The sequence below is a fragment of the Prionailurus viverrinus genome, chromosome B2, assembly GCF_022837055.1.
Source record: "Prionailurus viverrinus isolate Anna chromosome B2, UM_Priviv_1.0, whole genome shotgun sequence".
Taxonomy (NCBI): Eukaryota; Metazoa; Chordata; class Mammalia; order Carnivora; family Felidae; genus Prionailurus; species Prionailurus viverrinus.
The window spans coordinates 113,726,224-113,741,612 of NC_062565.1; the positions used below are offsets into that span (position 1 = coordinate 113,726,224).

The 15,389-nt window shown below is 41.8% G+C and overlaps 1 protein-coding gene across 1 annotated transcript; it reads left to right on the forward strand.

Annotated features, from left to right (window-relative positions):
• Positions 1-1,020: 1,020 nt before the first annotated feature.
• On the forward strand, positions 1,021-12,629 carry HEY2 (hes related family bHLH transcription factor with YRPW motif 2). Its single transcript, XM_047860405.1, has 5 exons — positions 1,021-1,255; positions 3,184-3,262; positions 3,397-3,480; positions 5,767-5,848; positions 10,510-12,629. The coding sequence occupies exons 1-5, from the start codon at positions 1,173-1,175 to the stop codon at positions 11,196-11,198; spliced, it is 1,017 nt and encodes a 338-aa protein (XP_047716361.1). The 5' UTR covers positions 1,021-1,172; the 3' UTR covers positions 11,199-12,629.
• Positions 12,630-15,389: the final 2,760 nt, after the last annotated feature.

Below are 15,389 nucleotides of genomic sequence, written 5' to 3' on the forward strand. Positions count from 1 at the left end.
TCACGTTCGGGATTCTAATGAACTCTGCCGCTGCGACGGCACACACCAAGGGGAGCGGAGAACTGCCATCAACCGGATAATCCAAGCCCGAAAACCTCGAAGTTGAAAAACTGCTAAAAGTGTGTCCTGAAATACCTGCACCAATGCTCTAGTCTTTCCCGCCGCCGGAGGGGACACAACTCCGGCTCACGGTCTACTCAGCGGAGTCTACTACCCAAGGCCCCTGTGGCCAAATGGAAATAACTGATTTAGAGCAAAGCGAACGTCACATGGTAGCCGACCTCAGACCCTCCGACAGCCAGCGGTTAAGTACCTGGTCGGGGAAACTCACGTCCTTATCTGTCCACAGCCCAGAGGCCGCGGAAGCAGCCTCGGGAGTTGCCAGGGAGAAAAGCAACTTTCATTTAAGGTTTTCTAAAACCCCAGAGGGCAAATGTGACCGTCAGGGTCAGCCAGTCAGCAGTTTTGGTCCAGACGAGGGACGGCCGAGTGGGGCGGTTCGGTTAAGCCACGGCGCCTCCCAACGTCACTACACGCTCGCTCACACTCAGCCACGCGCTTGGAGTTATTCTTTAAACACAAGACAGAAACTTCACCGTCAGACTGTGCGGGGGGGTGGGGGGGTGGCGAGGAGGAGGGCCGAAACCCGAGGTCCGGAGCCCGCCCCTCAGCGGCCTTCTCTCGCCGCGCTCGCGCCCACGTCCGCGTGCTGCCCTAGCGGGAGCTATCAACCTCACGCTCAGGCCCGCCGCTGCCTCTCCCGCCCGCGCGCAGCTCCCGGACCCCAGGTGCGCGGCCGCGTTCCCACGCCTCTGCAGAAGCCTCCGCCGCGAGCATTGGCGAGCGCGGCCCCGCCCCTCCGCCCCAACCAATCGCGGGCCACGCCGACCCCGAGGAGGCGGAACCCGGCGGGGCGGCCGGGGCCTGCGCGCGGGAGGCGGGCGAGGTGGCCCCGCCCGCGCGGAGGGGCGTGGCCGGCGCCGGTTCTTGCGGCCGAGCTCGGCTGCGGCGTGGGAAAGAGCCGCGAGGAGCCGACCGCGCCGCCGCGGGAGCCGCGCCTGCCCGGGCCCAGAGAGGGAGGGAGGAAGGGAGGAGGCAGGCAGGGAGGGCGCTGCGCCCCGCTCGGCGTCGGTGGCTCGGGCTGGGCTGTGCCCAGCGCCGTCTTCGCCGCGATGAAGCGCCCTTGCGAGGAGACGACCTCCGAGAGCGACATGGACGAGACCATCGACGTGGGGAGCGAGAACAATTACTCGGGGTGAGCGCGGGCTCGACGGGGACTGCCCGGAGCCCGAGGCGTCGGGGAGCTTTGTGCGCGAGCGGCTCCTTGGAAATCCCAAGGCTCCTCTCCGCGGCGTCCTAACATAGCGGGGAAAGTTTTGCCCGGGAAATTTTGAGCGGTGGGCGCTCACGGAGCGTGCGTTGGGGTGGGGCGGGGGATGTCGGCTTTCACACCAGGGGTGGGGCGGAGAGGAAAGGGGACGCGACTGAAAGACTGCGCAGGAGTTGGCGAGGGAGGGTCCCAGGCTGTCAGCGTTAGGCAAGCGGACCGGCTGGCGACGGGCGACGCCCCCGCCTCTGAAACTGTGGGAGCACTTTAAGGATGGGCCAGGTGAAGAGCAAAACAGATTGATTTTTTTTTTTAATTTTTCAAGAGCCTGAAATGATGACTTGCCTTTTGGAGACATTAAAGGAGTTTGCGATGTTAAGGCTAAGGAGGTTAAGCTTTCCGTTGGCCGTGTGTGAGCGGGTTTACGGGAGAGTGAGTGACGGATCGTTTCGGGCGTAGATCATCTCTTCGACTGCTTGCTGTTAAGTCTGGAAAAGATCGGAGTCGTGATCACAGAAGCCAGACCTCCACTTTCCAGTGACAGAGGGAGATTACCGAGGCATTTTAGTGCCAAGGCGGGTCAAATGATAATTGCTTCTAATTGGCATCCCCACAAGCTCCTTAATTATTTATCTGCAGCTGTCACTCAAAGAGCAAAATTCTTCCTACCCTTGGAATACTGGTTTTCTTTCCACATCGTTATTCTCGTAAGCACAAGCCAAAGCGTGAAATCAGCAACAGCAAAGATATTGACAGGAAGCGTTTGCAAAGTATCTTTTAATTACTTTTAAAGCGTGTGTCGTCTTAAAAAAACGAGATCTGAAAAACAGAAGAAGCCTTGTGAAAGATGAAACCAGTTGAGATGGGGTGGGACTGAGGGAGACAGTTAATTCAGAAATAAGATCCAGAAGTGAGAAGGTGAGGTAATAAGAACCTGGTGTGTGCAGCATTTCTAAAATGAAAGCAAATAACAGGAACCTGGAGATTTCGAGAACATAAAGAAGCATAGTATCCACGAATTATGAAGAGAAACATGTACAAACTAGAAAGCATCATAAAAGTTATAAGTGATAATTGATTGAACTTTCAGTATAAAATACCTTTTCATTAGTAAACTCAAGATTGATTGCAGCCCCTATAGAGATTTAAGCTTAGCTTGAAGACGGGGGGGATACTCACCTACAGTTTCGTTTTCAAACTAAAACATTTACCTAGTAGTTGATGTAATTTTAATTTCCCTGTCAGTGCCATATTTAATTTGGGGCATTCTTTTGGAAGATTAGTATACAAAACATTACATTTTTTTTTTCTGTTGTGAGATATGTCTAATTGAAGTTTTGAGATAGTAAGATAACTTCTGTTTATTTTGAAGATTGCATCTAGGGACAACAGTTTGACACGTGATGACCTTATATCTGTTTGGTAGTGGTGCTAAACATGGCTTTTATTTTAAAATTGCTTTGCTTTGTTTAGTGGGTCTGACGAGGAGGGTGCAGGAAGGATGCTATTAGAGATTAGTTGATTTTCAAGAAACATTTTTGAATGGCACCAGGAAGTACTAATTTCTAACTTCGCATTCTGTCTGCCTGTAATTTTTTCACTGCAAGACTTAAAAGTTGAGGGATGTTTTTGCCAATGGATTTGGTGTCTGGATTACTTGTTTAAAAAAAGGGGGGGCATGGAAAGAGATATAAGGGCTGAAAACAAAGTATGTGAAGAGAAAAGTAAGAATTAAGAATAAAATAATATAGACCTGAGCTGTGCAGTCACTCAATATTTAATGGGTGCTATGAAGTACCCAGAAGAAACCATTGTTATGTTAATGCAGCACCTGATGTACTGTTCCTGTTTCACAGGCAAAGTACTAGCTCTGTGATTAGATCGAATTCCCCAACAACAACATCTCAGATTATGGCAAGAAAGAAAAGGAGAGGGGTATGTGATTTTTTTTTTCTTTTTAGTTCATGTGATTCAGACTAATGTATAACAGTGGTGTTCTTCCATTAAGAGTAATTTTGTCATTTGTGTATTCATAAATTTTTGTTGTTGTTTTGCTTTCTTTGAGATAGATAATAGAGAAAAGGCGTCGAGATCGGATAAATAACAGTTTATCGGAGTTGAGACGACTGGTGCCAACTGCTTTTGAGAAACAAGTAAGCAACCCTCACCCCTGACCACCCCACCAAAAGACTCAGAAAATCTGATTCTCTCATCTGGGAATGTGGGTTCTTGTTAAAGCTCATTAAAATAATGGTGTATGTGCCCTGATCTGGCACAGAGCAGCTATTTCAATAAAATGCTTTGTTGTGGCAAAACTATTAAAAACATAATCCATCATGAAGTTGAAAAACATTTCCATTCTTCAGCTTATTTTCCCTTAAGGGTAACAGTGTTCATGCTTTCTCTGTTCTTTCTATGAAGACCAGTAGTGGTTTTGTTCAAAACCCAGCTGTATGTCGTACTCTTTAAATACACACACACACACACACACACACACACACACACACACACATATATATCACAAAATTTCACTTTTTTGTAAACTGCTAAAAAAAAAAAAAGCGCTTTTTATTTTAAAAATAACAAAAGTCCAGGAAGTAACATTTCTAGCTCTAGTTCCTGAATGGTAATACTAATAAAATTTATTTACCAAATCACTTGGTTTCATTTTTAATCCCTAGATTAATAGAGTGGTGTTCTATTTGGGGCATCTCTTTGGAAGTTTGATAAAAATAAAACTAGCCAACAATTCCCTCTTTCAGAATTCAAGTATTCCTTTACCAAAAAAAAAAAAAAAAAATTTTTTTTTTTTTGGGCATACTTAGAAAAGGAGGAAGCCAAATGTTTAAATCTTCCTTTGTTTTCTTAGAAAAGTTTTATATCTCTTGCCACAATGGCTAATGGCACAGATTTCTAAGAGCATCTTTCAAAGAATATGGCATCATACACTGTTGAAAATACTTTCAATTTAATTCAAATAGCATATAAGACAGCAGTTGTTTGTTTATGTCATTTTGTTGTTTACTTCATGAACTACAAACATTATACAGCAAGCCCTACAAAAGCCCTTGGCAGTTATCCAGAACCTGCAATTTTGTTATTACTTTCACTGAAACTCCTGTACATCTTGATGGAAAAAGTGAATATTGACAAAAGTGCAAGATGTAACAGGCTCTTGATTATACATTTGTGAGAGAAAAAAAAAGATACCTATATGCTGAAACCGACTTTGGTAAGCTAAATGTAAGGTGGAAATTGTAGTTTTGATTAGTAACATTTTCAATGACAATGGGCTGAAAATGAAAACATCAGTAATCACTGTTTTCACTTTGGGTACCGAAATGTCTGCAGTTATTTGGTGAGTATTTTTCCCATCAGTTTGTTAGATTTTTTTTTTCTTAAATGTCGACTTAAACCTTAAAAGCTAACCTCAGTTGTTTGGCAGTTAGTTACCATAAACACAGGCTTTCCCATTTGCCAGGCTTGGCTACCAACCCTGGCGAGCTGGCCCTGTTACGGTGTGATTAGAAGAGTGTTCTTTCTAGCGGTTTCAATGACTCTGGCACTCTCACCATGTACAGGGTGCTGATAATTTTCACAAAAAAGTAGAGCATGGGAACTTGAATAAAACTTCAGTTTCCTTTTGAGAAAGACACATTGATTTAATTATTTAGTTTTTCCAGGAAATTAGAAGCTACCCAGAGTCCTCTGAGGCAGTTCAAGGTGGCACATTTGTATTTTGGTTGGTTTCTAGAGGTTGCCTTATTTTGAAAAGTAGAACGTATAAATATATTCCCAAGGCATTTTATTAAGAACTGTTCTAAAGGGTTCAAATAATCTTTAAGCATTTCTGATGCTTACTAGGTAGGAGTAAATTATGCTTTCTTGTTTATGAACTTGGAATTCACAGTGACACCTGCTGGTAATTTTTGGAAAAAAAAACCCCAAAAAACCTTAAGTCTTCCCTTTTTTGATTTTGGTTCTCCTTACCAGGGGTGTATCTTAAAGGCTTACTAGGACTTTTTATTTTTGAAAAATCTGATTTTCTAAGATCCTATTTCCTTAACCTTCAGAGTTGGATTCAGCTGATCTAGACTGTTGAATGTCCCCCAATATAGGGTAGAGATTGGATACAGGATTTGACATTTTTGCAGTGTAATAGTTTTAGTGGAGTGATCTTTGGAGTATAGTTTAATCATATGATTAAAAAATTATTTGTTATGCCTTTTAGTCTTTAAATGATAAATTGGCAAATATCTGTCATTAGGTATGACATAATAATTATTGTTTGCATGTAAAGCTTGCAAAGAATTCAGATTTTTCTATGAAAAAAATTAAATTTAGACTTTTCTAGTGAGAAGAAAAATTGAAAATCCAGTGTAAAATGTTCCAAGTCAGTTTCCATAGGACTTATAAGACTTCATGATTTGTTTATGCAGGGATCTGCGAAGTTAGAGAAAGCCGAAATACTGCAAATGACAGTAGATCATTTAAAGATGCTTCAGGCAACTGGGGGTAAAGGTAAGTAGGTGACTTCATTTTTACCCCCTTTCCGCCTTTCTCTTTTCATTCCCCTCCCCTAAGATTATAGGAAAGTCATAGTTGAACAGTTCTTTAACAAGCTGAGATAGGAGGTCCCAGATTAAAGCTGTGGAAATCAATGCTAATGGCAGGATTGAACTCGTGGGAAAGAACTTCTGGAACAAAAGAAGCACTTGACCCTGGGCTTGTGTTTGCTTTCATAATACTGTGGGAGTAAAGCTTCATTCACAGCAGCCTGGTCAGAGATTTGTTTGGGACCTCAGAAGCACATGCTGGAATCTGTACAGAAAGACAAAACAAACACACAAACATCCAAACATAAACAGGAGGTTAAAGGCAATCTTTTTCTCTTCTTCTTTCCCTTTCCCCAGACTCCATTAGATCAAGGCTGGGACTCAATACAGTACAACTATTTCAAAGGAATTGACTTAAGAATTGTTTTCATTGTTTTCAGATTTTGGCTGGTCTTGGGTTTGGACCAGACAGAACATTTGAAGTGTAGGTAGTAATTCTCTGGACTGGAAACTCAGTCATTCCTGCAGAGAGCAAACAGGAATAGGTGCCCCCGGCCCAGTGCCCTGGAGAGATATCTTCTGTACTAGAATCATCCAGAGGTCAGGGATGGACCCTCATGTTATATTGAAAATAGACTTGAGATCCTGAAAGCTGTAATAATTTATTCACATTTTATTATCCTTCTTCTCACATGTTACTGAGACTTGATTTTGCCCTTTTGTATTGTTTTTAGCCTTCAAGCAAGCCTTTGCTATTCACCTTAACCAAGAGTGTTTTTGTTACTCAGTACATTTGACAACTGAGTTGGGAGAAGGTACCACCAGGGGCTAAGTGCTTCCCTCCATCCTGGAGGCTTCTCTGCTCAGCATTAGCTTTTTATCACATAGTATCACAGTTTGCCCTAGATCAGAGCAGAGGCAAAACATTGGAGGGAAGTAGCTATTTACCAATTGGTATAGAAGTACTTTAGTACTTAACTCCAGTATGCCCATACTGCTGAAGCCCTTTATTTATTTATTTTTTAATTTTTTTTAATATTTATTTTTGAGAGAGAGAATGTGAGTAGGTTACAGGCAGAGAGAGAGGGAGACACAGAAGCAGAAGCAGGCCTCAGGCTCTGAGTTGTCAGCACAGAGCCTGATGCGGGGCTCGAACTCACAAGCTGTGAGATCATGACCTGAGCCAAAGTCAGATGCTCAACCGACTGAGCCACCCAGGCGCCCCTGAAGCCCTTTAGAACATCAGCCCTGGGGGTGCCTGGATGACTCAGTTGGTTAAGTGTCCAACTCTTGGTTTTGGCTTGGGTCCTGATCTCACAGTACATGGGTTCAAGCCCCACATTGGGCTCCTCACTGATGGTGTGGAAGCTGCCTGGGATTCTCTCTCTCCCTCTCTTTCTGCCCCTCCCCTGTTTGTTCGTTCGTTCGTTCTCTCTCTCTCTCTCAAAATAAGTAAACTTAAAAAACAAAACATCAGCACTGGCCTTCACAATCTTTTAGGTGGGAAGTAAACACTTTAAAGAGAAGCCCACCTTCTCTAGAAACCATCCTGAATGGGTATGGAATTGTGATTTCTAATCATTAAAATGTAACCCTCAGAATAGGATGTAAAAGTTCTTACATAATAGAGAACTGGATGAAATCGTAGAAGCCAGTGATCCAGCCCAGCTTGGCTGCTGCTTGACCTTTAACCCAAGGCAGAAGTGCTCTGCAGTACTGTGAGGCCTACACTAGCACTCTGAGCTCTAAAGCACCTCCAGCCCCATGATTTTGTCTCTGCACCTGCTACCTCAGATGTAGAAGACTGGTTGAATTAGTGATGGTGCAGGAACAGCTTTTTGATTGCTCTGCCTCCCTTGGTGTTGTTCACCACAAGGCCAAGAATTCTTATCAGGGTTTCAAATATTTGGCATGAGCTATACTTCTAAAGAGTAATATTGTTCTTATGCCTTATTATAAAAACTAAGTTCCATTCTTGGTTGCTATTCTTGGCTACCTGAACAGTCCTAAAATTCATCCCAGAATAGTTTATGAACAGACATTTCCAAGCAAGCTCCACACAAGTCGCCTGACTGCCAAGTCATTAGAGAGGTCATCCCATAGGAGAAAATGTGGGCCTTAAACAGGAGGGGCGGGCAATGTGATCTCACATCATCAAAGACTCACAACTGCTGTAGGGGCCTCCCAGTGGTGAAGGGCATAGACTCTGCAGTTGGGTTGCCTGGTTTCAAATCCTCGATCAGCCATATATTAGCTCTGTGACCCTAGGTAAACTACTCACCCTTGCTGAGCCCGTTTTCTCATCTGCAAAATGACAGCCATAGTGTCTACCTCACAAGGTTGTTGTGAGTTTATTCACTTAAAGCTGCATAACAGTGATGGCATGAAGGAAGTGGTGTGGAATGGCCCCGTGTGCTTTTATTATTGGCCCAATATCTATTCCCAGGAGACAGCTGTTGGTCGCCATTTCCCTCTGCGTTCAGCAACATAATAGGAATTACACAATTGATACTCCTTAATATGCAACAGAGAACTCAGCCACGTATAACAACATACAGCTGGCAAACCACAACTTTCGATCAACTTGTACCCGCTCATGAAAATTCTTGGAAGCTCCTGGGGCTCCAATTATGTTGTTCCATTCTTTATAGTCTATCTTGGTATTGAGGTAGCTTCTAGAGAGAATTTACAGAGGAACCTAAATTTCTAGATCCCTCTGCATTTCTGGACTCTGACTTCTGTTGATTTCCTCCCTCCTTACCTCATGAAAATTAGAAGCCTGCAATGCCCTGCAATGAACCCTGAGGGTCCTCATGTGAAATCTGTCCACGGAGGTGTCATCTTCAGGAAGAGCTTTCCCTCTTAATCCCAGGGACTTTGTTGCTAACTAAGCTGAAGTTCTGGGATGCTAACTGTTTTTGTTGCTGATCTCCCACATTGCATGATATTCTCTTATATCTGCTTTGTGCTGTTTTTACTGTTTTCATGGTGTATTTTTTGCCTCAGATGTGTTTTTGGGACTTCCAAATTTCTGTTGATATTCTAACTTTATTTAGGACTGTGAATATTGTGAATACTATTTTCCAAATGCTTTGATTACAGAATAAGATGGTTTAAGTTTTAGTGGATGATAAATGAAACAGGTAATACTTTGATCTACAGAAACATGAAAAAGATAATATAAATGCCTTAGACGAAAATAACTTTGTGGTATTTCTCATTTAGATATACCCATATCCCAAAACTGAGTAAATTTTTAATTTGAAAATAGCTAAAAAAAAAAGTTACAAATGAGAAAGAATCTGAAAAAAGATGCATCTGTACATATTAGAGGTCACCCATTCAAAGTGGTGACATTTCGTGCTCGCTTCGGCAGCACATATACAAAGTGGTGACATTTCCCCAATTGTCTGATTATTATTATTCTATCCTAAATTGGCACTATTTTTTTTTTAATTTTTTTTTAACGTTGATTTATTTTTGAGACAGAGAGAGACAGAGCATGAATGGGGGAGGGGCAGAAAGAGAGGGAGACACAGAATTGGAAGCAGGCTCAGGCTCTGAGCCATCAGCCCAGAGCCTGACGCGGGGCTCGAACTCGCGGACCGCGAGATCGTGACCTGAGCTGAAGTCGGACGCTTAACCGACTGAGCCACCCAGGCGCCCCTAAATTGGCACTATTAATAAAAATACTTTATTATTTTCTGTCCAGTGTATTATCAGTGGATAAAAAGGGATTCTTCTAAATGTGACCCAGCTCCAGCCATTTTTACAGTAGTGACCTTCGATGTGGGCTGTGCATGCATACACACTGAAAAATTAATGCACATCTTTTTCCTGGGTAGATGCCAGGAAAATGTAAGCTAACTACTGAAGGAAATATATATTTAAATTTAAGAAAAGTAAAGAGGTATAGTAATCTCATATCAGTAAAGCAGCCTGATATTGCATGATAGAAAAGTAAGATCTTCAAATTAGTAACCAAGATTTTTAAAAAGTCATTTTGTTTTCATCAAATCTTTTTGTTACAAACTAACGACAAGATGTTTTCACTTTGAAAAAAAAAAAAAAAACCACTGAGTCAAAAAGCATTGTTGAGTTTATTAAGAGATTCTAGCATATTTTTAAAGAAGGTCTTCAAGCTGCTAAGATACATTTCATATCTCTGTGACAAATGCCAATAGTGAGGATGTTTCGGATAAACCCTTTAATCTCCACCTCATGTGACAGAGACAAAGAGACTGAAACTCGGTACTTCCGTGCAAAAGTTTACGAGGGAATTTCACTATCCCACTGTACAAAAGGAGAGACATCCCCTCCTGGTTTTTTATGGAAGTGTTTGAAACACGGATGTTCTTAATTTTTTTCCCCACCGTAGTATTTGGTTGCAAGAACAACTGTAGTATATAGCATTGCCAGCCTTGTCACACATGTGAATTGCAAAGTGTACTTTCTTCTGCAGAAGTTACAACCATAAATAACTGGCAACATTTTCAGAAAGGGTCGTCATCCCGCTTGAATCTTCTGCAGCGCCGAGAGGAGCACAGTTGGTGTTTACTCACAGTAATTGTGCCGTTTTCTCTCACTCCCTGCCCTGGCCCCCACTTCACTCAAACCCCCTTCTAGGCTACTTTGACGCACATGCTCTTGCCATGGACTTCATGAGCATTGGATTCCGGGAGTGCTTAACGGAGGTGGCCAGGTATCTGAGCTCCGTGGAGGGCCTGGACTCCTCGGATCCCCTGCGGGTACGACTGGTCTCTCATCTCAGCACGTGCGCCTCGCAGCGGGAGGCGGCGGCCATGACGTCCTCACTGGCCCACCACCATCACCCCCTGCACCCGCACCACTGGGCGGCGGCCTTCCACCATCTCCCCGCTGCCCTGCTCCAACCCAACGGACTCCACGCCTCCGAGTCAACGCCTTGTCGCCTCTCCACGGCTTCAGAAGTGCCTCCTGCCCACGGCTCCGCCCTGCTCACGGCCACGTTTGCCCACGCCGATTCTGCCCTTCGGATGCCGTCAACGGGCAGCGTTGCCCCCTGCGTGCCACCTCTGTCCACCTCTCTCTTGTCCCTCTCGGCCACTGTCCACGCGGCCGCTGCAGCAGCCACCGCAGCCGCGCACAGCTTCCCTCTGTCCTTCGCGGGGGCCTTCCCCATGCTCCCCCCGAACGCAGCTGCAGCAGTGGCAGCCGCCACCGCCATCAGCCCGCCCCTAACGGTGTCAGCCACCTCCAGCCCTCAGCAGACCAGCGGCGGCGGAACAAACAGTAAACCTTACCGACCCTGGGGGACAGAAGTGGGAGCTTTTTAAGTTTGCATTGAACTTTTTGCAATAGTAACTGAATGTCCTTCATTTCAGAGTCAGCTTAAACCTCTGCACCCTGAAAGTAGCCATACAGATGTCTACAGATCCACAAAGGAACAATAAAGCTATTTGAGACACAAACCTCACAAGTGGAAATGTGGTATTATCTTTTCTCTCTTGTTTTGTTGAAGGCAGCTTGGTAACTGACATCAGCAACTTTTGAAAACTTCACACTTGTTCTCATTTAGAAGTTTCCTGGGAAATATATGGACTGTACCATCCAGGAGTGCATCAGTATGTCTGAATTGGGGAAGAAAAAAAAAAAAGCCCTGACTGGATTCTCTTGAAACTAGATGGAAAAAAAAAATATTTGTGTTTCATAAGTGCCTGAGCTAGTAAAGTTTTCTTGTGAACAGATTAACATTGCACAAGTAAAGAAGATCATAGAGGTTAGGTTAAGACAGGAAAGGGACAGAAGTCTTGTATTAGGCTGCAGACATTTTAATAAAATGCCAGCGAAGAGTACTCTGTTGAAACCAAGAGGTTTTTGTTGGCCAAAAGGATTGCTGAAAATAATTTTCAAGTTGAAAGACCTAGTTTTATCTTAGTTTTCTTTCTTTGTACAGACTTGCCTGCCAAATGGTGGCATTTAGCAATGCATTGGTATAAGCAATTATTCCATCAGTGCTCAGATTAACAGCCATTTCTGCCCTGCCTGCAAGCCCCCAGGCACTTTTTTTCCACGGCTCAAAATTTGGTGCTTCTTTATGTAAAACCATACATAGAGTGCACCTAGAAGCACTTGCCTACCATGTGCCCCCCAGAAGCTATTTGATTCATGCCAACTTGAAAACTCTCCAGTGTGTAAAAGTTTAGGTTAATTTATTGTTTCATTTGGACTGTTTTTACGTATTTATCCTCTTCATTTTGTCCTGATAATGTGTAATACCTATTCTTGTCGCCCTTTGGGAAAAGCTGCATTTCTGGAGGTGACGAGACAGGGAGAGAGCATTGGGAAGAGAAAAGCCACGATTTTTAAATGCTCTTTGTCAAGCTCATGATTGCATTTGATCCCAAATCAAGATGAATGTATGCAGTGGGATGTACATAAATTATTTTTTGTTCATGCCTAGACTAGTGCTGCATAACGGTGTTTTTTTTAATTTTTAATGACAAAATAATCTCTTAATACATTGAAATTGAGCACGTGAGATTTTATGTTTGAAAGGTAAAGACACAGCATGTATTATTACGCACTTCATTTCTCTGCTGTGTGGAGAAAGCAATAAACATGAGAATGTTAAACATTATACAAAATTATACTTTTAAATATTTGTTTTAAAATTATTGTACCTAGTCTTTTTTGCATTACTTTGTAACCTTTTTCTATGCAGAAGTCTAAATATCACTAATTAAATGAAGTCCTTTTTTTGACTATTTCTATGTGGATGAGTTGCTTTGCAGAATGGAAAGTTGACATGAATTTCAAGCAAGGCCTTCCTTTACTAACAATTTAAGCCGTGGCTTTTCTTTTTCTCTTTCAGAGTCATTTAATATAATTCACAGCTTGCCTGAAAATAGTGTTTATCTGAGCTTGTATATCAGTTCAGCATAGGCGGGTTTGACATTATTTGGAGACAGGAAGTGATCAGTTTCCTCTGCCTTTTATTCTTAACCGTGGTTCTTAGAAAAGTGCAAATACAAGAGCTCCAAATAATAGTACATTGAACCTGGGATAATAAGCTAGAATGTGTCATACATCTTGTAACTCAAAAACATTTGTAGAGGGTTTTTAAAACATCACCTGTATATGTGATAAGCATATACATGCTTCCTGATGAGAAATCCTCTGTACCTACCTCAATGAAACTTTCTTTTGATGCTATAGAAATTGTGCACATATCCCTCCTTCTTCAATAAAGCCTAGAAGAGATTATTTTAGTTCCTGAAGCTATTGGGCCAAACGTAAGAAAAGAATTTTTTAAAAAAAGAATGTGTTTATTCATGTCAGTTATGCTATTAAGGGGAAAAGTGTGAGGTTTCTTACATTATTTTAGTTTTGAAAAATTAAGTATATAGTTTTTCTAATTTCTGTCTGTATGTGGGTAAAATATGAGCAAAACCAGATCACTTTGTTCCTCCTGTCTATAAGTTCTGTGATCATTGCATCTTCTATTAGCTCTGATGGAGTTAAGTAACAAATAAGGAAATGGATTTAGTAGTATTTGAAGTTTGCTTTTGAGTCATGATTTGTGGACAATAGGCATAGAAGTAATTCTTATTTTAAGATCTAGCAGCTGATTCTGTGCCTGTTGTAATGTCAGCATTCAAAGAATTTCTTTTCCTTTTTTGGAATGTAAACCATTTTAGAGATCAGGAATTTTTATTTTTAATTTGGATTAAATAGTTTAAGATAAATCCACTTTCTTCCTCCTTTCCTCCCTTTCTCGTCCTTTTTGGTTTTTCCTTACATTTTTTTCCTTCCCTGTTACATATGGGCTGTTATTTTTCCAATTAATTGATTAAAATATTTGCAAAACAACTTGCGACATAGTTGCTAAGGGGTGTCATAGTTCCTAAAGGTGATTGTTGTCTATAATTTTGGTCATTTGAAGTTAATTGGTCCTTGATAAATGTTTCACATCATTAGCTATTGACATCACATTTTGCTGTGTTAAAAAACAAAGTTCAACTAAGTAAATTTAAAGATCAAATTGGCTTTATTCAACCACTCATGAAATGGGCAGAATCCTATCTAGCAAATAGAAAGGAGCTCCAAGAAGGTATACAAAATGAAAGGCTTTTATAGGCAGAAGGGGGCTGCAAAAGGAAGTTTCTAACAAAAAATGAATTGTTTCAGGCAAGGTCACCTTCCTTTGGGGAAAGGGTGGGGGTCTGTCATGCAGATGGCCTCACTGGCACTGATTGGTTAATTCCAGATTGACTGGTTAAAGGTCACTGCAGTTTGGTTAGATATTAAGTCTTGGTTGCCTATGTGGGTCTTGCACAAGTGACTCCATTTTGAGCCTGATGTTTCTTTTTAACAACTGTTTCCCATCTCTGATACAATGTTCTGTGAAAGTGGTGTTCTGCCTTTAAGTGTGGTAGCTTTCATGTTTGCTCACAAAACAGAAAAAAAAAATAGTTTTTATGGCCCAGGAGGAAAATAACTTTTAAAGTTTGATTTATTAGTGGCTTTTAATTATGTAAAAGTTAATCCCAAAATTAATTCAAGGGATTTTTCATAGGATAAAAGGAAAATGGTGACATTATTAGAAATTTGGTTTTCCCCAAATGTTAAAAGCTGTATGTATGCCCAATGTCAGAAAACGATTAAAGAAAACAATTTAAGTGATAGAAACTTTATTTAACACTTCATGAGGCAGTCTCCTTTTGGAGAACTGCAAAATGGGGCAAAAGGAAGATTTTATAGGATAAAGAACAGGGAAGAGAAAAATGGAAAATACCTGATTGGCAGGGTTACATAATCAATCTTGTTCAGGGTGAGAAGGCCCAGAGTTGGCTTGGCATTGGGGGATTGACTATCTGGATATACCACATCTCTAGTCAAGTGGAACATTTATAGGGACTCAAAAGTTATCTGAAGGCCCATCTGCTCATGTAGCACTTGGGTAGGAGTAGCTCCATTTTGGGCCTAGAAATATAGTTCAACAGTAATTAAAACACACTTTTGTATTTCCCATCAGTGAGCCAGAAGGTATTTATTGAATAACTACTGTGTACCAAGCACTGTCTGTACATGTTAAGTTTCGAATGACATGTGGTAGCACATGCTAATGTGATTCTATAGCCTGACAATTATAGGTGTGACTGTCACTCTAGCTATTCACAAGGACCCTCAAAATAAGGAAGTGCCATGAGAGTGAGACAAGAGGTTTCTGAGAACTAGTTGGAGAGGATTTTTGGTCTCATTGGGATATTGTACTATTACAAACATGATAATTCATCATAATTTGAATAAATCTGAGGGACTTTTAAAGTAATGTTCAAACATTATGACAGGCAGGGATACTCACCACTATACTAACGAGGAGGATGTTTTGTTCAAACATTAAAAAAGGCCAAATGTTAACTAGATTGATGGCTCTAATGACCCACATGTACATATGATATGTATCATAAATCTTAAGTCTTTTGGGTTATCTTCTTTTTATAATCAACTTGTTCCTTTTCCAA

Excerpts from the sequence above, each read along its gene's own strand:
- HEY2 (XM_047860405.1), top strand. The coding sequence starts at position 1,173 with ATGAAGCGCCCTTGCGAGGAGACGACCTCCGAGAGCGACATGGACGAG. Across the intron at positions 1,256-3,183 it reads AGCGAGAACAATTACTCGGG|GCAAAGTACTAGCTCTGTGA; the intron begins GTGAGCGCGGGC and ends CCTGTTTCACAG. Across the intron at positions 3,481-5,766 it reads CAACTGCTTTTGAGAAACAA|GGATCTGCGAAGTTAGAGAA; the intron begins GTAAGCAACCCT and ends TTGTTTATGCAG.